The following is a 23,873-nucleotide window of genomic DNA, read 5'->3' as shown; positions in this document are numbered from 1 at the left end:
ACTTCCTGTCACATAATTACAGGTTAATATATATAGGTATATTTTTATTTATTTTTTTTATTTCAAAGCGACAAAAGGTCGTTAGAAATCCGTTAGATACGGCTGTCAGATACAGGTCGTTTCCCGCATAGCTTATGTATATCACCCCCCTTCTTTATTTTTCTCTCCTCTTTATCGTATCGTCCAACTTAGGGGTCCCACTCTTGAGTTGAGCTCTTTGTGCGTGATTTGAATGCAATCGGGGGGCTAATCTCCGATCAGTGTCGAGAGCGTAACGCGATCCGACACGACGTGACAGGATCCAGACTCGATAGCCATGGCAAATGTGAACAGGCACAACTTGGAATCTGCATGACCACGCACAGGGATTTATAAAGCATAAAGTTTAATACCTGTATATGTTACTACTATGTCACAAAATTCACACTGTATAAAAATATAAAATTGAAAATAACGTACAAGGGATGTATGTTATTTAAAGATGATATTGTTATCAATACAATAAGTCAAATTAAATAATTAATAATAATAAGCAAACTTATATAAATATATTCATAATATTGTAATATATTTAATTGAAATTTTTATATATAAAAAATTTAATGATTTTAGTTACAATCGAATTGCTTCAGATTGTAATTGTATGGCTGTATGAGTGTCAAGAGTCTCACTCTACCCTTGCGTGCAACCAAGCGCTTGTAATACAAACTTCCAATGTAGTATATATAGTACCCACACGATCCCTGTCACAAGTGCTCACACGTCATTGTGACATTGTGAGCGCCCACAGTGGTGTGAGGAACCAGTTGTTGAGGGGGCCAACCAGCTGCTCGACTCGTAACCCACATACATCACCACACGTCATTGTTTGCTTGTGCATTATTTGATGCAGGTATATATATTTATATTATATTCGCAAGTATAAGTTTATAGGTGGTTGCAAATAGACGTCGCGACGTGTCACTCATTATATTCTTGCAATATAAAAACATCCATATTCATTTTATGACAAAAAAAAAACAAAATTAATAGAGAAATTTTGATGTACATGTGTCAATTTGCTGCAGGTTCAGAAAAATTAATTGGCAATGTGACAAATAGAGTCAGATAATTTATATATGTAGAAATTTGAAAAAAAAAAAACTTAAAATTTTTGTTGACATATTGACAATTTGTATTGACTGCAAATAAAATATTTAAATATAGCTCTGTTAGCCTGATAAAAATTCATTCATTTAATTTATAAAATGAATAAAAAATAAATAAAAATCAATGATAAAGTTGATTGATGTGTCTTTTAAATTTTATGGAAGTCGGTTATGGTGTGTATAAAATTGTACACTTTACATTTTCCAGCATCGTCATTATCATCATCATCATCACCATCACCGTCATCATCATCATCATCATGACCAAAACATGTTTCGGATTTTTTAATTTTTTTTTTTTTTTTTTATCCCTCTAGGCAATTTCAATATAAAACCGTGAATAACGCATGACAAGAGATCCGGGCGACGCACGTCATCGTCACGCAGCTCACATCCTCCATGATGTAAAGCTGAGATAAATTGCACGCGGTAAGTTTGAATAATGAGTAAACACACAGATAACGACACAATACGTTCTCTTGCATACATATATATATATACTTTATCCGGTGTTGTGTTTACAAGAGACAAATGCAACAGCACCACATGCGGATATACAAGTCGCATATAATAGCTTTGAAGTTATGTCCGGCTTGTATAAAATTGTGAGCATATCTTTTACAGTCTGACATTGCATGTCCTCAAAATTTTCGTCAAATATATGTAAATGTATATATATAAAAATAATATATATGTATGGAACAAAGTTTAGCCGACTCATTAACCAGTCCGGTACTGTTCAATTTATCATTTTAGAATTTACCATACATGTATATATATATATATCAAGGTATATACTTACTTGCGAGTAGGTTGGGTTGTTGAGGCGCATCCATGCAAGCATGCCAGTCCTGTTGAATTTATCGTTCCAGTATCTGCTACATGCCACGAACATGCACATGTATATAAATATCGATGATGGATCCTATTAAAACAACCGTAAATAATTTGTTAGATGCAATTAAAAAATAAAAAATAATTTATAATTTTTATGATGTGTTGATTAAAAAAAAATAAACATCAATAATAAAAATATTTTTCTAGCTATTAAAATTTTAGCATAAAAATAAAAAAAGAATATCATTATAAGTTGAATATATAGTTGGGTAAACCAGTTAAATAATTTTTTTTACGATGATGACTATGCTTTTCATATGCAGCAAAATATATTCATTGTTAGAATTACCGTATCTGATGGTCCATTGTCATACAGAAGAATATCTACTCGAGCAAGTCCGTGAGACCAAAATATAATATAATAAAAAATGAGTGTGAATTTCAAGCAGTCGCTTAGTAAACTCATATATGTATGTAAAATTTATAAAGGCAATACAATCACACTGTGCATAGAACAAAAAGTAAAAGAGTAAAAGTGGTTAGTCGTCTATTCGCGGGTTTATATGGAATTTTCAACACAATAGCTGAGAGACTGAGAGTCTTAATCCAAGCATAGAATCTTCTTTCTGCCATATGTAAGGATTACGAAGGGGTTAAAGTATATATTTACAGACACGACAGTATATATATGCCACTGTCAAGAATAGAAAGCCAACCAATATACTTACACTGAAAATTCTCTCCGTGTAAGTATAAAGCCCGCGAGCAAACCATTAGCAATGGCGCGTCCACTCACTATACACAGTGTTTTAAAGCTTTAAAGACGTTATCAGTGCTGGACTTTGTCGGAGAGTATCTTCTTTGTACAATATCTCAGACCATGATCCGGGTAAAGGTGGCAATGTGCCGGTAAGTGTAATGAGCCGATAGTTATCTTCATTGCAAAACGACATACATATATATATAGAATAAAAAAAGCAGTTGAATTGAGAGGAATATAGTATGGCTACTTGGCAAAAATAAGATAGTTTTGTGCTGCACAAAATGTAAAAAAAAAAAAAGCAACTCCAACTACTAGCAAATGCTTGGCACGTGCTGATCTTTTCCGTTTTTTTTTTTTCTTTCGATCACAGTATATCGATGTATTTTGTATAAAATGTCAATAATTTTATCAGTTTAAATTGGAAGATGTGAAAATGTTTTTACGTCATTAGTATACATTTGAAGTAGACATTAAATACAACACATTTGATATACAAAATAAATCAAAAAGAAATAAAAAATAAACAGAAGAAATAAATTGAAAAACCAATTGAATCTATCTATTTGCTGTCACGAGAATGGTATACAAGTGGCGCACCCTGTTAATTTGATTTTCTTTCTCGCATTTCAGTTTCGAGGACGCAACGCGCACATCGTTTGAGAGTTTACGTGCCTGCAAAATAGACGGGGTGAAGGATAGGGCAATTTATCAATCCAACAGGCGCGCTAGAAAACGACTCTTGGCCGGGTGGGTAATTTAACAAGATTGATAGCAAGTCAACATGCCACAGTTCGCTAGCACTCTCAGCCCTCTGAATATCAGGACGATCTCTTCTATCTTTATCTAGCTCATTTTGTTTTATTAACATTTGAGAAAATAATTGCGGTCAAATTGTAAATGAAAGGATGAGAAAAGGTAAACCTACATATGAGCGACTGATGGATATTGGTTGGTCTCATCACGCAAAAGCATTTTAGAATTTCACTATCAAAATCATGCTATCCTAATTCCTATAACTGATACATGTTCGCATGTGGCTAATGACTGTGATAGAATCGGAGCTTCTATTTACTGTGTTACACATAATTATTGTTTAAATTATTTGAACAATTTAACATGCTTTTTTAGCAAATAGATATATGAACATTATGAGTCTAATTTGCATTAGCAATTATATAATTATACATTAGATTTTTATTTTTTCTTCAAATGTTTGTTGTTACTGTTAAAATATTTAATATTAAATTACTATTCTCACAAGACGTATTGTTCTTTAAAATATTAAAACAATAATATATTGCGCAGCTTCGATCAATAATTTTAAATAAGTTATAAAATAATAAGTTTACAATTTAAATTTTGTAATAATAAAATTATGGACACACTGAATTACCAAGATTTCACTGACCACAATTTTCATGGGCAAAGCTTCAGGCTTTTTAGTACGTGGGTTGCAAGGAGGCGGCAATTTATCTCGTACCTTATCGGCCAAGTGTCTGACAGCTCCCTCAGGCGACGTGAATATAGTCGACGTCTTAAACAACTTGCTGAAATTAGTCGACGATATCTGCGAGAATTTATCGCTTGGTAGATTTTTATTTTTTTTTATTTTTTCTTCTTTTTTTTTCATACTACCCTTTCACCATTTTATTTTTTTTTTTTTTATTTAATTTTTTTACATGTTCTTTGAGAAGACTATACACAAAAATGGTGGCGACGATGAGTTTTCACGTCTGACACAACAAGGTACCGCCTGTTGACGTTTAACCAAGCACCATATAATTTAAATAATTTCGTCGTTTAAAAGCAAAGCCGCGAGGCGACGCCGCGGATACCAACAGTAATGGCCGCTACTTAACGAATCTGATAAAGATCCTTATATTCTTTCACCGATTATCATATAGTATAACACCCTCTACATTTATATTTAAAACAAAACCTGCATAAATATCTTATACATAATTTCCAAGAAAACCAAAAAAAAAAAAAAACAGATTAAATTTATATTTAATACTAATTTTGTTTTTGTTTTTTATTACTTTTTTTGATGATTTTATAATGGTTTTGGCAGCCGTGTAAACAAATGTTAATAAACAATTTTAATCTTCAAATTTAGTAGAAAATCAGTAGTTCAAAGTGATGAATAAATAAGCACATATATGTATATTGAGTTTATTTTTTTTACGTGCAGTGAACGTTATCTAATTTCTGATAAGTTGAAAAATTTATGAGAGACAATAAATCATTTGTGGTTGCATTAACTCGTGTCTCACGAATTGTTTATGACATCATAATAAACCAATTCAAGTCATGAAAACGAGAATTACGTTGCCATAAGAATTTTTATTACACTATATGTATATATAGATGTAGTTAACAAGTGTTTGATAATAATTAAGAAATACTTTATTTATAATTTTTTTTTGAGCTAAATAAAGCAAAGTATAAATTTATATATAGATGAGAATAGCTTATAGATCGGAAAGAACTTTTAAGGATGAAATGTGTTATGTGTGGTTAAGATAAAATTTACGCTTGGTTAAGGAAGCCGATGATCCAACATTGAACCTATCATTATATTGAAAACGATTTCGGTGAAAAGAGAATGAATGAGTCTGTGCGGTTGCAGTAAAATACTGGTCATGGATATTTATTTCCCTGCGGCCTTATTCTTCCGCTTTTAACGTCCGTTGTTACGCCACTGGGTCGTAATTTACCTGGAGCGTTTATGGCATTGTTGTGAAGCAGTGCTTGGCATCGTCTTATAAAACCAATTTCGCGGGTATTATGCAAGCTGTCAGTCGCATAGGTAAATTATGGCTAGCGTCGCCTCAAGCGGCATATACACAGCCACATGCATAATTCTTTATTCACATTTCGCACAGTTTTTTTTTTTTATTTCATTTATTTCAGCTTATTTTTTAGTTTTTAATTTTCTTTTTTTTAATTTTTTAATATTATTTCTCAAATCGAGAAGTCACGCACACGCTACAATTTGACGTTGCTATGCCTTGAGGCAGTACGGACAATGACCTTTTTATTGTATTATTTTTCATTTTTAATTTGTATAATTTTTTTTGAATGACCATATGATGAATTATTTAAAAAAAAAAAACATTTATAAACGCATTTTAAAATGGCTCTATTTTAATAGTCATTAATAATTGAATAAATAAATAACCAATCAATTTAGCCATTATTTATACATCAACTTGAGGTTGTAGAAAAAAAAAAAAAAAACAAACGACTCATTGTGACAGTTAAATATTACACAATTGAAAAATGTTTAAAACAGCATTTCGATATAAATATATTTACGTTCAATTACTTATCGAGCAATCAATAAACGATATAATGTCAAATGACAATATACGCTGCGTGTATATATATATATTGTTCAAGTATATAGATATTCATTTTGGCAAGGCATTGTGTTTAACTTCATTGGAATCTACGACAGCTATATCCGGAATTTCTTTTCATACCGTTAAGACACTAGATTCTACTTTATTGACGGCGTAATGGTTATATAACCGTTAAACTTGGTCCTTCATACAACTTTTCCAATCTTATCCTAACATCTCGTCTTTGCTTCCTATATTCTTAGTCGATTTTATTCCCCCTGTCGTTTTTTTTTTTTTTTATTCATTCCGCAATGGAAAGAGGATTTAGTTAAATTGAACCATTGGGTAAAAGATGTCGACAGGATTTGTCTGGCATGAGATGTACTCTGTGTATATATACATTTGGTCACTTATATGATTTTGTAGAAAGGGTCGTGTCGGATGTTGACTCGACATTGACCACTTTTTGATACGTGAGTCGAATCAAACATTGATGATTTTGACCCCTATAATACGCATATTATATATATATTTCTTTTTAAAAGCATTATGTTCATCTCGACACATTTGTATTTTTATACTTGAAAACTTTTTTGTATATTTATTTGTGATTATATTTAAATAAATGTCTTTTTTATGTCACAAGCATACACAAAAATATTGAAATTTATTTTTAAAAATATTATATTAGATCGAGCATGATGATAAAAACAAACAACTTGTCATGCTTAAAAAGCTAAATTATGATTATAATATATAATATTAAGAGTCTGAAGAAATATAATACCTACATCTTTATTATAAATTGCCAAGAATATAACTACAATAATTCAACTAAGTGGCCACATCTTTACTAAAACTTAGCGAAACAAAGATTTAGCCAAAGGCAACTTGCCTTCTCATGACATGACTTTGTCTCATGGATGAGAGACATGAAACGTGTAATTTATCAAACACGTACACACGCATCAGACACATTATTTCACCAATACAACGACTTGTACAAAGCGCTTTTATATCTATATGGCTAGAAGTGAGCAATTGATGGAGAAAACGATGAAGCTTGGATATATATCGGTCGTACACATTGCACTTCAGTGTATATGGAACGCAATATGTCCACTGAGAATGGCAATAACCATTAGATCCCAAGAAAACTACCCCATTTCAAATGACACGAACGGTCGAATATCAGAAAATTTATATCTAGGTACACCCATAATACATTGCCTTTGGCATTTTTACTCTTTTTATATATTTTATTTTTTATTTCTTTTCGATGATGTATTATAGTTACAAGTTCCTTTTTTTCTATTTTCGTTTTTATATTATTTTTTAATACGGCTAATTTAAAATTATATACTCATAAATTAATTACTTTTTTTAAATTAATATTTATTTACTTAAGTGTTGAAGTAATATATTTTATTTTTCAATATCCTTGACTTTTATAATATATATAAATGTTGAAAATAAAAAAATGCTATAGTATAGTTGATGCCAAATCAGAGTTATCTAAAATTGTAGAGTTGTCGAGAACACGACTGGTGGTCTGTAGAAATTGCTTTTCTCGTATAAGCTACTATTATCACGCACCATCTTGTACAAATAGCACCGTAAAATGCCAGAATCCGGAAACACAGTATTGCTCTGATGTCCGGTATAGAGAAAAAATAATAAAAAAAAGTATTGCTGTGGTCAGCCCGTGGCATATATATATATAAAAGTCGCGAAATGGCGACACAGAATTCTTATATACTTGAAATTTTTTTACACACATACAAACTTGAAATTGCACAATTGTAGCAAAATGATATTGTGACCACGTATCTATTCTTTTTTAGACACACCCCCTACTTGATGCTTCCGGCGGAAAAAGCACTTTGTCGCGTGTTGAAGAGGTTTCATCTAGTGTCTTGGAAACACAAGGAAAAGCACCGATTGGTCAAACCTTTTTCAGCTTTATTTTTTCATTTATTTTATCAACCATTCCACTTTACCACTATATATATAGGTCTTATCTCAACTGGCAATATTGCTATGGCTTATACTATTTCGCCTTTTACTCTAACCTTCTTCATTTTCTTGCAATAGTCATTCTTTTACAACAGCGTATAACCCCAAGCGTAATGGGACAACTTTGCCAAATGATACCATTCGTTTAATTTCTTGAAGAAAGGGCGAATAAAATCCAAAGAGTTGGCCAAATTTTTTGGCGAAAATATTAACGTCATTTTTTTTTTTTTTTATCTTTATCTTTTTATTGCCAAAAATAGCAATTGACTCTGTCTTTCGGCGCCCAACAAAATATCATAACAAAAGAATGAACGTGAACCAAAAAAAAAAATAAAGAAATTGAGATCATTATAGCAAGTTTACTTTTAGATAAGATTTAGAAAATTATATATGAGTCCATTGAGATTCTTATGAATTTTATAATAAACCCATTTATTATAAAAAAAAAGTATAAAGAATGAACAACAGACACGCGACTTCAATCTATATATTATTCTGCATGCATATATATTTTCTAGATGTGTATGAATTATAACGATGTAAAATATCTCTCGTAATATATAATATAGTTAAAAATAAAAAATTACAAGAACCAATCGTGCTAACTGCGGCAAAAGAGTCGGTAAATCTTAACGTCGAGTTGTCTCGATAGTTATTCTCGCATTTAAGAAAGTTAACTTAGTATATTTTAACGAAATGGAAGTAACCTGCGGCGTGCATATTGAGACGTTGATTAGCATGTATAGAATATAATATAATTGATAGTGTAAATTTTTTTTCATTGTAAAATATATATTATATGAGCCTGTAACATCAGCATTGCCACCAACAGTGAATGTTACTTCATTGACGAGTGATGAAGGGCCGATGCCCCTGTGGTGAATAGCCGCTGTGAGGCGTTATATACGGTCCTGCATCATCATGATACATACTCAAGTAATTTTGTAATTTTTCTTATATTGCGCCTCCGCGTATAGATATCACATAAAAGGTAAAGGCATTCAAGTTGTTTTTTTATACACACTGTATGCTTATGCACCACCTTGGAGGCATCATTAGCTCTGCATTGTATTGTACAACCACAGAGGTAGCACGCTCGCGATGCGGTTAAGGGGTTATACACTGTGTGACACCCGCTGCGCCACAAGATTCTCGATAGAGTTAATGATCCTGGGATCACGACGGGTAACAATAAGTCGCGTTATTTACAGTCTCCTTCAAGCAATTTTTTCTCATTTTATTTTTATCTACCTGATGCATATATTATACTGCACACACACATACATGCACTTTGTTAATTCTTTTTTTTTTTAATATATATTCTTGATGACCTCTTCTTGCTAAAGTGAATTCTCATATTAATATTTAAATTAATTATTTTAAATGTCATGAATATAAATTAATGTAAATATTATATATATAGTATATACAATTAATTTCAAGTGTCGAATATAATTGAGAAAATATTTCAGTCTTGAATGTAAATTAATTCAAAACGTCCACTCCCTGTCTTGGTTCGTTAAAGAGTTATTGCAAAATTGTGTGTACAGCACAGGGTGGGATTAGAATATATATATATTTTTTTTTTTTCGATCTTGAAGGGTCTTGTTTAAAAAAAGGCGTTAACGTGATTAACGCGTCTAGAAAAAAAAAGAGAACACTATCAGATTGTGATGGTGAAGAAGAGCTTCTGTAGGCTGTATGCTACAGGGCTTTTCTACTTGAGCATTCTTCATGTAACGCCCACATTTCTTCGATTCTTTTAATAAAGGCTTGTCACTTTATAAACCCCTAGTTTTATTAATGACCAGTATTTCATACTCCATTTTGAATACAGATTTTAACAAATAGCATATTGCGTTTATATATCTATCTAAAAAAAAAAAAAACAGTAGGCAACAACAACTCACCAGCTGTCTTTTGAATCAACAAATAAAAAAATAAATTATTCAAGGACAATCTTGATGGCTGGAATATCTCTGATGTATATATATATACATACATAAACAGTCTTTGCCTGTTGCCTAAGAAATTAATACACCCAAGACAAGTCAGCCATAAATCTCGATTAATTATATCATCTAAACTTTGTCTCTCGTAAAAAACATATTCATCTTTGTAATAATTCTTTTTTTTGTTTGTCAACACCCACCAAATGTCAGACGTGGACTCATTTTATGTTTTCAAATTTTATATATAAGAGTGACAACGATTTAAACATAAATATAAATTTTTTATAGCCAATCATGTTTGTCGTATTTATACTTTTTTTTTTTTTCTGTACCTCATCATTTTGTATCATTTTTATGTGTTTTTTTTTTTTTTCTTTTTCATCAACAAGTAATAATTATACTGTCATCATTTTATGAAAAAAAAAAATAAAAAAAAAAAAACATTTGACCATGATAATAAATAATAATTAATAATAATTACGGTAAATAGTTTTAAAATTATTTCATCAACAATATATATTTATATATATATATATTTTTTTCTTTTTTTTCTTAGTACTTTGCACTTTAACTAATAAATTTAGTAACTTGTCAAATTGTTGGCATTAAGTTTAACCAGGCCTTATTTCGAAATTACACGATACAGAGAACTCTAGGGTAAAACTTTTTTTTTGGGCAAACGATGTTGTATATGAGAAAGCAAAAGAAATAAAAAAAAATAATAATAAAAATAAGACAAATAAGCAAAGAAGAGTAAAAAAAGAAAAAAAAATGGATGGTATATATACAGAGGGTATGAGTGAAAGAAAGGCGGCCAAGCAGATATTGAGCTCTATATTTCCATAAGCTGATATTTACGCGGCAATATACGCGGCCGTGTACGCTACTTTATGGCTCTCGTAAATATTGCAGGGCCCCCGGGAATTGGCTGGCAAGGCGGCCGCGAGCATCACAATTTTCTCCTCATTCTCTCTCTTTATTTTGTAACCTGGCAATACCCTGCAGGCATAATATATATATACAATTCTCCATCTCACTTGTGTTTTTCGTATATATATATATACGTATTCAGTGCTTTTACTATGGTCTAACCCCCTCATCGGTCTCTAGAGACATAAATCCTCGCCAATTGTAAATAACACGCGACGTATGCTGATCTTCGTGTGCGAAACATCGTTGAATTACGTTCGTATTTCTGGTGGGTTATATGTTCTATATACATGTTTATAAATATCAATATATCACTATGTTCTGGATATCATGTACAATTCCTGAATGTACTCTATATCATCATGATATAAATATTTTTCAGATTCCCAAGGAAATTCTCTAACCAAAAAGTTATTATATTCAAAAAAAAATATATATATTATACAGCATACACATTAATGAAGTAGTGTTGATATGTGGATGCTGTATTATTAAATGACTGTAAATATTTTTATTTATTTTGTTAACTTTATAAAAGCAAAAGAGTTGAAAAGGGATTTATATAGAATTTAAAACTCTTGCAAAGTATCGTGTTTCACAAAGCTTACAGGTAACACAAGACTGAAATTAATTTTGTTCACGTTTTTCTTTCTGTATGGGTGATCCGTTTCTTATCGAGTGACAGAAAAAATTGAATCTCTATATATAAAAATTTAGTTCTCAAAAAAAAATATAAAAAAAGAAAGACAAAATGTTGAAAATAAAAATTTAAAAAAAAACATAGTGACAAGCTGAGTTGTAATTTATTAAGCCGTACATAGAATCTTGCTCACACTCAATCCACCGTCAAATTAAACATATTGTCTGTCTTTTAAGAAGCCAACGATGACGCCTTGTTTACTATTAGTTTTCTGTCAAATTTAAATGTGATGACGAGAAAAGAAAATTAAAAAAAATATATTAAAGAAAACATGAGTATATTATATATAGATATATATGAGTTGAAATTTATTTTCTAGATATATATATATGTTTATAAATTATGTTTAAAGTTGCTTCCCGGTGGGCATATATGCACACACTTGAGAAGAAAAATTCACGCAGCTGTTTGTAATAATTTTATCGGATATATATTCTTAAAGCGTTGCAATAACTGTCAAGACACGAAGAGACTAAACTTTTAAAAGCCTGATATAGAGCACACCCACTGTCTTATATATATATATATATTATTTTGGAAATCTTGTCTCTGTCACGCAAGTTCATGTACCGTGAGTTTAAAAAAATAAAATGAGGCAATCAATTATGTCAAATGATTCGTTTGTGTAATGGGTCACAGACAGACAAAATCAGTAGCATCAAGCATTACCAATGAAGTTAATAATTTGACAGTGCCCCAAAACTGTCAACCCTCAGCAAATTAAAATTATAATAATAGCCTGGCATATAAAATATTCATGATAGATATATCAATAAAAAAATATCAAATATCTGACAATAAAAATTGACTTAAATTTCTATTTTTAAGACAGTACAATTGACTAGACATTTTGATTGTAATCACATGCGATCAGTCATGGAAATTTCATTCTCCATCAACCTTTAGTATAGCAAAACATAATTGCGGATACAATGTTGAGCTATAATTACATTATATAGATACCAACGATTGATGAAAATTGATAATTAACAACCTCCAAAGATTAATTTACAACATGTGTGCACTCAAATTATCTGATTGACCAACTAGATATAATATTGTTACATAACTCTCTGTCTCTACTATATACATGCACCCAAAAGTTTTTGATGCTGCGGCTATAGCCTGGTATATGAAGTTTTTAAAATACTGATGAAGATGAAAATATATAGTAAATTTATATACAGCTTGAGGGAATTATTATACGTGCATATATGTATGTATCATGCACACTTTGAATACCTCAACTATAACCATCATTTGCCACTGACATCCGGAGGCTATTTCCTTTTAAATTATTTGCCTTTGTGTTATTTACTCATCCTTTTGAATCTACATCCAGACATGTGGTTTTCATTTGTTCATTTACACAACATTAAAATCTTACCAAAGCTATATATATAAACATACAATTCAAAAACCTGACAGATAATTAAAGTATATAAAATTTTGACAACCAATAAAAAAAAAAAAATTTCATTATTAAATTTACAATGTAAGCAATTGTTTGGAATTTAAATTTCAACTATATATATAAATTTTAAATAATGAAAAATTAATAAAAAATAAAATAAACAATGTTTAATAGTGAAACAACGTTAACGACAACATAGTGGATGATGTATGATGTTGTTTGTTGGCAGTAGACGAAAATAGGCCTCACTCGGCACTTTGCTTAATCACTCAACGTTAACGGTTCTCAACTATTCACTTTTAGCAACTAATCTTTATAAACCTACACTTATACACAACAGTAAAATAATGCTTCTGGCATGCTTGGCATTACGTTTAAACTTTGTAGTACCATTAACCATGACGTTTGAATACTATAACACACTCATCATCAAATTAATCTTTTACATACATTTGTGAGAGTATCACGTTAATGTCAAAATTTCAACAATTCTAATAAAGACTAAAATTATTTTTTTTTTTTTAAATCTATTTGAATTTTCTAACGAGCTTGTTTTATTTTGATTTATTATTATATTTCAAGCTAGATGTATAATAACAAAATTTTGCTATATTTTATTGAGGTCTTTCAAATATGCATTTGCAACAATTTAACATTTTTTTTTTTTGCATTATTATTTATAGACAATATTTTGAGGCCGAGGACAATCATAATTTTTCATTTTATGTATTTTTTATAGCTTTTTGTTTATTATGATTGTGCGTTGTTTTTTTTTTTTTTTTCCACTTGAAGAATTTTTGTAATAAATTTTAATAAAATAGACACAACTGTGAAATAAACGATCAATCAATGAAAATTGATTGAACGTTGGATCTTTAATGTAAATAACATTTTTATTTTTTTTTCAGCTGAGTAAATGTATAAGCAATCCATTTTAAAACCATGATGTTGGCACTTTTGGATAGTTTGTATAGTATGTTTGTGTGCGATATGGGTATATGGGTATATGTCTCTTGATGGCATGCAGATTACTCACTGCTTGCTGTCACTCGAGACGCGCATCAATCTATCAAGTGCCGCCGAAACATGTCGTGGAGAAAAGACGAATATCTGTGTGGATAGCTGACCTGGCATAATGCCAAAACTACTTGTGCATCAGTGTGATGTGTTGTGTCATGACTTTAGCCAAATGCTGATTCGCATTGCACACGTAAATGACCCAACATGCCAATTTTGACCTGAGTCTGAAGAGTGTCGGACAAACACAAAGTACCCAATTTTATTATTATACTAATTTTATTTTAATTTAAAATCAGGTCAAAAAGTATTTTTAAAATATACTTTCATTTACGTGTGAAAGTCTTTGGTTTTTTTTTTTTTCTTTTCAAATTAAATTGAACAATTTTCATTATCAAAATTGATGTTTATGTATATGAAATTTTTAAATTATTTATACAAGACAACTGTATTATCAATTGTATTATTATCAGTAAAATTATACACTTTTTATGATCAGTATGTTTTTTTTTTAAATGAATTTAAATGAATCCTTCAAAACAATATATGGAAAGTATATATTTATAATTTCATTGAACGATCATGGTGGTCCTGAAATCAATTCCAATATCAAGTTTCACTTTGTTTTTTTTGATTGAATAAAGTCCATCAAATTCTTTGTCATTTTTCTTCTTTTTTTTTTTTTTAATAATCAAATATCCAAATATCCAATTATTAACTTCATTGTATTAATCATATTTCCATATATAATTTTCTTTTTTTTTTATTTTTCAATATTGTTAACGTTTATACAATCTATTATCAATTGAATATTAATATTTATCCATTCAATTCGTATCAATTTTATTTTATCACCAAAAACCCAAACCTCCATACGGATCGTTATCAATTTATCTATGAAAATAAACGTTTATACGACCACAAAGTGCATTTGTCAACTAGTGAACGAGAGTATATATATACGTATATATATGTATATACGTGAAAACCGAAATAAATTAACTGACAGATGAAAAAATATAAATTTATATAGATTCACGAAAAAATTATACTATCAGTGTATCAATACATTTTCCACTCATTGATATACATATTGTCCAAATGAACAGGTTAAATTTTCGAGTATAAATACTTGTTTTTGCATTGTGTTTTTTTTTTTAAACCTAATATATATGTATATTGCCTGATGGAATAACCGAGAATCTCGTTAATAAATAACCACATTATGCAAATAGCCAATTTGTCTGTAGTTCGTTGGACCAACTATTCACGTACATTATATTTTCAACATCAAAAAAATTTATTCCATGTACTGTAGATAATTTTAAATATACATAATATAAAATGAAATTTCATATGTATAATATAACTGTCATTTATTTAAAATTTTGAATATACGATTTTAATATTTAATATAATCAATTAATAATAAAGTAAGTGTGGAAGATAAAAAAAAAAAAAAAATGAATCATTTGCTTCTCAATTAACTTCGGGTGAATTTATTAGTCACAAATGTGCACAGCTATTTTTTAAATATTATATTTAGATATATATATTTGAGATTGTAGAGGAGTGAACGATCTACTTTATGTCATGCGACAGTTGACGGCTCACTAACGTCGCTTGTCACCCCTCGTCAGTCATGAATTAAAGAGAAAAGGGGATGATGAAGGTGGTAGGTCAGAGTCGACGTCAACGTTTATCCTGGACTTTCGTGCTTAGCACGTATAAATACCACGGACGTGCCACCACCACCACCACTACGTCAAGTTAAAAATAAAAATTTTAAAAAAATCAATACTACAACATTGCAATGTATATTTGCATCCACAATTGACAAACAAAAAAAAAAAACAGATAAAACGTCATGAATAAAAATTTTAAAAAACCATATAATTGAGTTATAATATCAATGACAAAATGTTTGTAGTATTATCTCATTTTTATTATTGTTATTTTTGTTATAAGATTGAGTGAAAATTTTGGTGGGGTCAGGGGTAAACGCGTGTATCAAACAGGATGTTGTAAGGAAGGAAGTCGTGAAAACCACAAGCAGGAAAACCAGTTGAAAAAGATGACTGTTAAGTTGAATAATGGATCAATTTATTTGGTGAATCTGTGTGGTGAATATACCAGAAGTAAGGGGTTGAAAATAAAAAAAAGAAAAAAAAAAAATTTATATGTTTGATTGTCCTTGGAAATATGTGTTTGTAAATTCACATACATAAAAATAAAAAAATTTGAGAAAAATAGCTAGTGGGATTTCACGTGATATATAACACAATTGTCAGATAAAAAAAAAATATGCTATGAGAAAATGCGGGCCATGTATTTTTACAGTGTTTTATCCTGGACTCTGTCATTCACGTGACTTTTGCCCTTTTCTTGTTGTCTCTGTTGGTTGGTTTTTTTTTTGTTTAAATTTTTATTTCTTTTCCTTTACACAAACGGTAGACACACTGACACCTCTTTTTCTTCACCAGAACTCCAGAATGGATGGCGCCTTGGTGATCTATGTCCCGAGCGAAGACACATCTCATTTACTCACCCGGGCATAATTCCTTAACACTTTTTCTTTTTTTTTCTATCGTACTTTTTTATTTGCCTTGTGTATACTTTTTTTTATTTTTTTCTTTTTTATTCATCCCTGAGAAAAGTGGTCGTACATCTTGGTTACTTGACACCACCTTTTCCACTCCTCTTGACTACTTAGAAAAAAACAGTTTTATAATGTGACAGGCAACCTTATATATATCTTCTGTCTCTTCGTGTTGTAACAAAACCATTAATAAATTTTCTTCAACTGTTGAATATATATATTTTTTACAATATATTGACTGATTTCGAAGAAATAAATAATATTTTAGGATTATATTTATTTAAAATAAAAACAGGTCAAAATTATATATGAAATCATATTTGACCTTTTAATATATAAAACTATATAATTTAATATTTTTTTTTTTTTTTTTCTGTGATTTTTATATGAATATATTTTAATGTGTTATGTAAAATAATATTTTTTGCACATTTAGTGGTTTTAATCTAAATAACAGTTTAATGATGATGAAGCAAAAAATAATAAATAAATAAATAAATACGAATGAAAGCTTGCGTGTCGCACGAGGGGTTTACTTGACAGGTTCTTATAAAAAAAAAATAATTTTTTTTTTAAACGAAAAAAATACGGAACATTCCAATTGTTTTGTAGATAATCGGATCAATATATAAAAATATAAAAAAAATAATATAAATAAGTAAAAGTCAAACATATGTTTTTTTTATATTGTGAAGAAAATTTAGTTGGGTAACTCGAGATGGTACTCTATAACTTCGACCCATGTTGAGCATCCAGAAAACGATTTGTAAGTCAGTAGCAAAGTAAGGATTTATGTTTGCCGAGGAACTACCCACGTCCCCTAATTCGGATTAACACCGTGCACACACGTTGTATATATCGGCACTATAGTATGCCATAAATCGTTTAACAAAAAAAAAAATAAAATAAAATGAAACTCAAAGAAAAAAATAAAAGCACACCATAGCTTTGTTTATTTTTTTATAATTTAGAAGAAAAAATTTCGGATGTTTCGTTATATTTTTATTTATTTTTTGAGATTTCACTGATTCATAAAGTATGTTGATAAAATGCATTTGTTATTGTTCAATTAATATATGCAAAATAATTATTAATAAATAAAAAATTATATGGTTTATATCTTACGGGGAAAAGTCGCAAAATTTCGAACGGGAAAACAATGGCCTTGGGGGGTAACCTTAGCCTTAGGTTGGCACGGGCCTAAATTCTCTTACGGGCGATGGACTATGTCTAATTTTTTTTTTTTCTATTTACTTTTCTATTTCTTCTATTCCTAGTTTTCTAATCTACCACGAGATGTCTAATAATTTTTAACTTTTTTCGTAGGCAAAATATCATTTCAAGTTACATACAATCTCTTATTTTCTGTTGAACAAACTAAGATCATACTTCACAGGATCATTTCTGTAGTATATCTTCACATTCTCTCTACTTAACAGTTGAGTTGATGCAGCCATGATGAAGAGGCATAACCCTCTTCCCTGAGCGTGAGGACGACTTGAGAGACCAATTTTTTGGTTGGACTCTCCAGTCATCGATGATCGTTCACCTATTGCATTATGTGCAAGAGGCCTGGGAAGTTGGGTATTCTGAGTGGTCTCTTTTATTAATACATAAAAAATAAACTAACTTTTCGACAGTATAAATAATCCTATCTCTAAATTAATTTTTCAATAGATAATTTTTTTTTTTTTTTAATTTTCTACACCATGTGACATCTATTTTCCAATGAAAAAATATGATCCCACATGATGAACACACGATTGTCAACAATACTGCACGCACGCACACCTTGCTATCTTTAATTTGGGTTTAAATTTAGAATTTTAAATAAATCTAAATTCAAAAAAAAATGAATAATTATATCCCCCCTAAACAAACGCAATATTTTAAAATCATATGAAGGATTACATAATCATCTAAAGAAATGAATAAAATAGATAAATGTTAATTTTTAAACTCACCATTATTGCAGTGATGATGAAAATTTTAAATTGATATTGTTGGCGGTGTCCCATTGAAGAGTTATCTGCAACAGTAATTCAAAAAAATATATTCATTAATAATATAATCATACAAAAACTATAATTATAAAATTAATATATAACTATTAAATATAAAGACAGGTCATAACAACAAGTGCATCAAAAAATTAGTCATATTTTTTTATATAAAAATATATAAATTTTAATTAAAACAAAATAATAATTTAAAATTTAAACTTTTAAATGAATAATAATTTTATATTTTTATATTTAAAATGAAAAATATAGAATTAATCAGCATTTTAAAGTATTCAAATTGATAATTATGTAAATTCTTAAATCAATAATGTTAAATTTATTAAATTTAAAATGGAAAAAAATATATATAATGAACAGAATAACTGACAATTATAAATCAAGTATTAGTTTAATAAATATTGATGAACCAGCAGTATATAATGATAAAATTTTGTCAATTATATATATTTCGAGCAGATGTGCTGTCATGGTATTCACTGTGCTAACAAGTTCGAACAGTACTCGTGGAAAAAAAAAATAAAAATAAAAAGAGGGAAAAACGAGATCAAGTACGATGAGAAAGAGAGTGTAGAAGGGTAAAGAGTTAAAGAGGAAAAGAGAGGAAATAGATGAAATGAAACGGCCGAGTTCGCGCTCATCGGATGGACAGCAACCAGACAGAAGACTGACAGCTCGGCGGCAGCCTGACAGCTTTCCTCTATATACCACATCACCTCTCTATACCCTCTCGTCTCTTCTTCCCCCCCTCATACAATGTGCAATGATCGTAACATCGAGTAATACACAAACTACCCTATTCTATATATATATACACAAGTTTTTCGATTTGTAGAATAAAAAAAAACATTTAAAAAAATAATAAACAGAGAAGAAAAATATGTTAACTCTGAAACGATCATTTAAAAAGAATTTTTTTATTTTTTTTATTTAAGTTGTAACATCCTTATTTGTTAATTCAACTGCGAAAAAAACATGCTTGAAAATTAGTAAATTTATTTAATTAAATGACAAGTAAAAAATAATCTGTACTACGATCGTTCTTTGAAATTTGATTTTAGATAATAAATAATTTTAACAAAAAATTGACAAATATAATTATAATTTTTAATTTTAAATAATACAAATCATAGATAGAAAATTTACAGATATAAGCAAAACGATAAAATCTACTCCAAAAAATTAATATATATCATGAAAAAAAAGTTAAATATGTACATAAAAAAATAAAACTATAAAGTTAAAAATAAAGAAAACAAAATATAGGTATATGAAATGAGAAAGAAAAAAAAAAAAAACAGGAGGTTTATATCTTACAGCCTTGAATTAAAATGCCCTGTAATGACACAGCCAACCTGACTGTATAGTTTATGTCCATAAAAATAAAATCATAATTACAGGGGCGAGGACTGGCTGCTGGCTTGTTGCGTGCCCCAACATGGTTTCTCGCGTTTCACGTCACGTTTTTTTTTATATTATTATTTTCTACTCTCATTCGACCTGCTTTTCTCTAAACCCCTTTGTGGCCAATTTGTGAATCATCGCATAGATGCACGCTAATACAAAAAAAAAATAATATATAAATATCGTAAAATAAATCCTTTCACACAATTTATTATACTGCAAAATAGGCTTTGAAATAAATTTTGTTTTGTTAAATATACAATTGGACAAATATAATTTTAAAATAATTATATATAATGTTTTTATTTTTTTAATAATACAAAAAAAAAAAAAAGAACAGCTATATTTTTGCGTTTTTTATATCTTTGTAATTTATTTTTTGTTTGTAAATTTATGTGTATTTTAATATTTTATTTTTATATATACGCGGTAATGAAAATGTGTAGTGATTACAATGATCTTGTTCGTCAATGATTATATAGTAAAAACAGTTTATTTGGTCATATGTTAATGTGTGTGTATATATGTACATGTGTGAATATAACAAACACAAATTCATGCAAACATCACGAAAGGATAGAGAGAAACGTGCAGCAAAAGCCAAATGCAAGAGATCGCCAGGGTTGATGAATGCCCCCATTACACGAACACCACTAGTTACTTTACTCGAGATAAACTGCGATCGTTACTCACATTCTGGCGTGACCTTATTTCCTTTTGTCGGCTCTTCGTTACTTATATTAAACTAATGCGTTGTAATAACAGCGACAGTTAATCAATTCATATAAAAAATTAAAAAATAAAAAAATTTCATAATATATATATATTTGTTATTAAATATAATATCAACTGATTTTACTTTTTTTTAATTATTCAAACAACCTGTCATCAGTATACCTATATATTTTTATGTTTTAATTTTTCATAATTAAATTGTATATATTGCTTTTGTTTAAACGTATTTATTATTATTTTTAAAGTAATAATTTTTATCTTTTTAAATATATAAGATAAATCTATAGTGCATAAAGTGCATACTGATAGCATTGTTATTTTAATGATAACGATATCCTGAGGTGTGTCAGAATAGAGTCATCCATAAATGCATCAACAGTTGCTTCATAACTGTTTAAACGTTCAAAAATTAAACACATATTATTATTAAAATGCCTACAATCCGAAATAACGTTGAAAATTATTTCTTAATATTTTCATTCATTATCATATTTCAAAGAGGTAATATTTATTTGTCAAATTTTTTTTTCGTTGAGTAAATTAATTAATTAAAAAACATGGGTTTCAGGTGAATCAATTAAATGTTACGATTGTGATTCTTCGACTGATCAAAGATGTCTATCAGATGAGGAACAAATTAAATTAACAGACTGTTCATCGTTAGAAAGTAGTCTATCAATAAAAGGAATTTCAGGTAAAAATATATTTTTTATTTACGTGAAAATATTTAATTTAATATTATATTTATCATTTCAGATGAATTGGATATTTTTCATAAAATTTTAGACTCATCATTTACAAAAAATTCAACGAAAATTGATAATATTAAAGAGGGAATTCCGCAAATTCATCCAGCGTGTTATAAACTCATTGCAGAAAGTTAGTATACAGAATTTAAAAAAAAAAAAAATAATAAAACATTATTGTAATTATATGTTGTTTTTTTTTTTTTTGTTTTTAATTTTTATTAGTAAACGGAATAACTATTGCCAAGAGAGGATGTACTTTTAAAGAAGGCTTCGGTTTAATTTGCGATATGATTACATCAGCAAATGGAATAATTCGTTTTTGCGCACCTTGTGATAGTCATGATGGCTGTAATTCATCAACAACCAACAGTTTTACATCGGTATTATTAATTTTATCGATTTTATCATCTTTTTATTTTTTTGCAAGTCCAATTAGTCTAATGAGACCTCAATATATATAAAAATTTAATGATACCTGTATTTAGTGTGATAAAAAAATGCACAAAATTTGAATAATTATATGTTTTAATATAAAAATACATAAATTTATATACTCAATGTATTTGCAACTTGTTTACACAACTTAACAAATTAAAAATAAAAAAACAATTTAAGTGGAGTAATGATGACTTTAAAAATTACTCATATATAGAATATTGAATAATTTTTATTTCATCAAATATATTCAATTTTTTTTTTTTTCTGTTTATTATCTTCATACTATATAATTTTCATCAATTAATTTTTTTTTTTTCCAATAACTACTTGAATAATTATTTTATCTAATTTTCTACAAAGTTTTTCTTTATCTTTACTATTATTTTTTTATTTTTAATCAGCTAAATAATAATTTTTTTTATCTCACTATATTTAAAACAATAAAAAAATCTGATAAAATAATTCTATTAATTGTCATGTGTGAAGGATATGAATCAGTCTTGACAAATAATATTCATTTTTTTAAATTTATATTGTCTTGACAAGCAACCACTTATGTAATTTCCGTAATAATATATTTAAAAAAAAAAATAAGATAAGATAAGACAAACAAACTCTAAGAACAATCAGATAAATATACTTGATTATGACGGAATGAGTTTATTAGTTATCGAATCATTGTGTGTTTCGTTACATTCAAAAATGACAACTCAAAATTATATTCATGCAACTGTCCTTGCTATTGTTTTAGCAACTATAATTAGTGAAGGTATATTATTATTTTTCAATCATAACAATATGTTTTTAATTTTATATCTGTTAATTTTTTTTTATCCAAGTTTATATCTTTATTTTTCAGGGACATCAATAATTTGTTACGAGTGTAATTCTATTTCTAATCCTGACTGTGCAAATAATGTGGAAAATATTAAACCAATTGATTGTTCTAATAAAACAAATAGTTTTCCAATAAGTAATTTTAAAACATCAAAAATTGATAAGTATTATTTTCAAACTATCAAAAATATTTAATTAAAAATATCTATTTTATTTGAAGATCACGAGATAAATAATTATCAACAACGAGTCTCTGAAAATACTTATTCAGCATGCATCAAAGTTGTAGCACAATCTCAATTTTTTCTGGGCAAAGGTTAGTAAAAATTTATTGATAATTTTTTATGTTTCTATGAAAAGATATAAAGTCAGCAATTTTTATTTTTTAGCTAACAGTACAGGAACAGCAGTTGGCAGAGCATGTATCAACAATAAAACAGTTGGGTTAGTAATTTGCAATACCCTTAAATCAAATGAAAGTGTAACTTCTTGTGATGTTTGTACTGACAATGAATATCAACAATGACTTTCAAAATAATTTCAATAATATTTCCAATTGGAATTGCTCTTTACTTGGCATAATAAACAAAAATTATTGCAAAATAATCTAATAAAAAATTAATGTACTGACATTTTTAATGTAAACTAAAAAAAATACAAGTATATAATAAATTTTAAACTCTAAAAAAAATAGTTGTTCATAATTCAGAAAATATATTTTTGATATTATATAAACTATATCGAATATAAAATCAAGCAATAATAAATTTATCAAAAATATAAATTTCCATTGAACTGTCATCATAAAATTTATCTCTATTGTTTAACCAAAGTAAAATAATGAAAAAATTATATGAAAAAAATGACATCATCGACACAATATTTAGATTATATAAAAAATAATATACAAAAAAAAAATGGTTCGAGTATACACAATGTGGTTGCATCCCACGACCAAAAATAATATCC

The 23,873-nt window shown here is 28.5% G+C and overlaps 3 protein-coding genes and 1 non-coding gene across 6 annotated transcripts in view; 3 read left to right on the top strand and 1 right to left on the bottom strand.

Annotated features, from left to right (window-relative positions):
- Positions 1 to 23,873, bottom strand: part of LOC122852397 (sister chromatid cohesion protein DCC1) — a 61,626-nt gene that overhangs the window by 26,258 nt on the left and 11,495 nt on the right. For 2 of the 3 annotated variants that reach the window (XM_044152173.1, XM_044152170.1), the window contains exons 9-10: positions 18,685 to 18,749; positions 1,951 to 2,073 (exon numbers count right to left, since the gene is read on the bottom strand). The gene's annotated coding sequence lies outside the window, so the exon portion shown is untranslated. Of the gene's footprint in view, positions 1 to 1,950; positions 2,074 to 18,684; positions 18,750 to 20,184; positions 20,298 to 23,873 lie in introns of those variants that run through there. The other variant, XM_044152172.1, reaches the window with a different exon arrangement.
- LOC122853592 lies at positions 18,100 to 18,318 on the top strand. Its single transcript, XR_006373929.1, has one exon. It is a non-coding gene; the product is annotated as a small nucleolar RNA U3 (small nucleolar RNA).
- Positions 21,208 to 22,272, top strand: LOC122852399. Its single transcript, XM_044152175.1, has 4 exons — positions 21,208 to 21,381; positions 21,449 to 21,574; positions 21,637 to 21,759; positions 21,852 to 22,272. The coding sequence occupies exons 1-4, from the start codon at positions 21,312 to 21,314 to the stop codon at positions 22,088 to 22,090; spliced, it is 558 nt and encodes a 185-aa protein (XP_044008110.1). The 5' UTR covers positions 21,208 to 21,311; the 3' UTR covers positions 22,091 to 22,272.
- Positions 22,564 to 23,595, top strand: LOC122852401. Its single transcript, XM_044152177.1, has 4 exons — positions 22,564 to 22,836; positions 22,927 to 23,040; positions 23,125 to 23,220; positions 23,294 to 23,595. The coding sequence occupies exons 1-4, from the start codon at positions 22,722 to 22,724 to the stop codon at positions 23,428 to 23,430; spliced, it is 462 nt and encodes a 153-aa protein (XP_044008112.1). The 5' UTR covers positions 22,564 to 22,721; the 3' UTR covers positions 23,431 to 23,595.

Source organism: Aphidius gifuensis, linkage group LG3 (genome assembly GCF_014905175.1).
Source record: "Aphidius gifuensis isolate YNYX2018 linkage group LG3, ASM1490517v1, whole genome shotgun sequence".
NCBI lineage: Eukaryota > Metazoa > Arthropoda > Insecta > Hymenoptera > Braconidae > Aphidius > Aphidius gifuensis.
Note: the sequence above shows the minus strand (reverse complement) of the source record. Positions and strands in the feature narration are given on the sequence as shown.

Bases quoted from the DNA above. Each gene is read 5' to 3' on its own strand.
- LOC122852399 (XM_044152175.1), top strand. From the start codon at position 21,312: ATGCCTACAATCCGAAATAACGTTGAAAATTATTTCTTAATATTTTCA. The intron at 21,575-21,636 runs GTAAAAATATAT...TTATCATTTCAG, and splicing joins ATCAATAAAAGGAATTTCAG to ATGAATTGGATATTTTTCAT. The intron at 21,760-21,851 runs GTTAGTATACAG...AATTTTTATTAG, and splicing joins TTATAAACTCATTGCAGAAA to TAAACGGAATAACTATTGCC.
- LOC122852401 (XM_044152177.1), top strand. From the start codon at position 22,722: ATGAGTTTATTAGTTATCGAATCATTGTGTGTTTCGTTACATTCAAAA. The intron at 22,837-22,926 runs GTATATTATTAT...TTTATTTTTCAG, and splicing joins AGCAACTATAATTAGTGAAG to GGACATCAATAATTTGTTAC. The intron at 23,221-23,293 runs GTTAGTAAAAAT...TTTATTTTTTAG, and splicing joins TCAATTTTTTCTGGGCAAAG to CTAACAGTACAGGAACAGCA.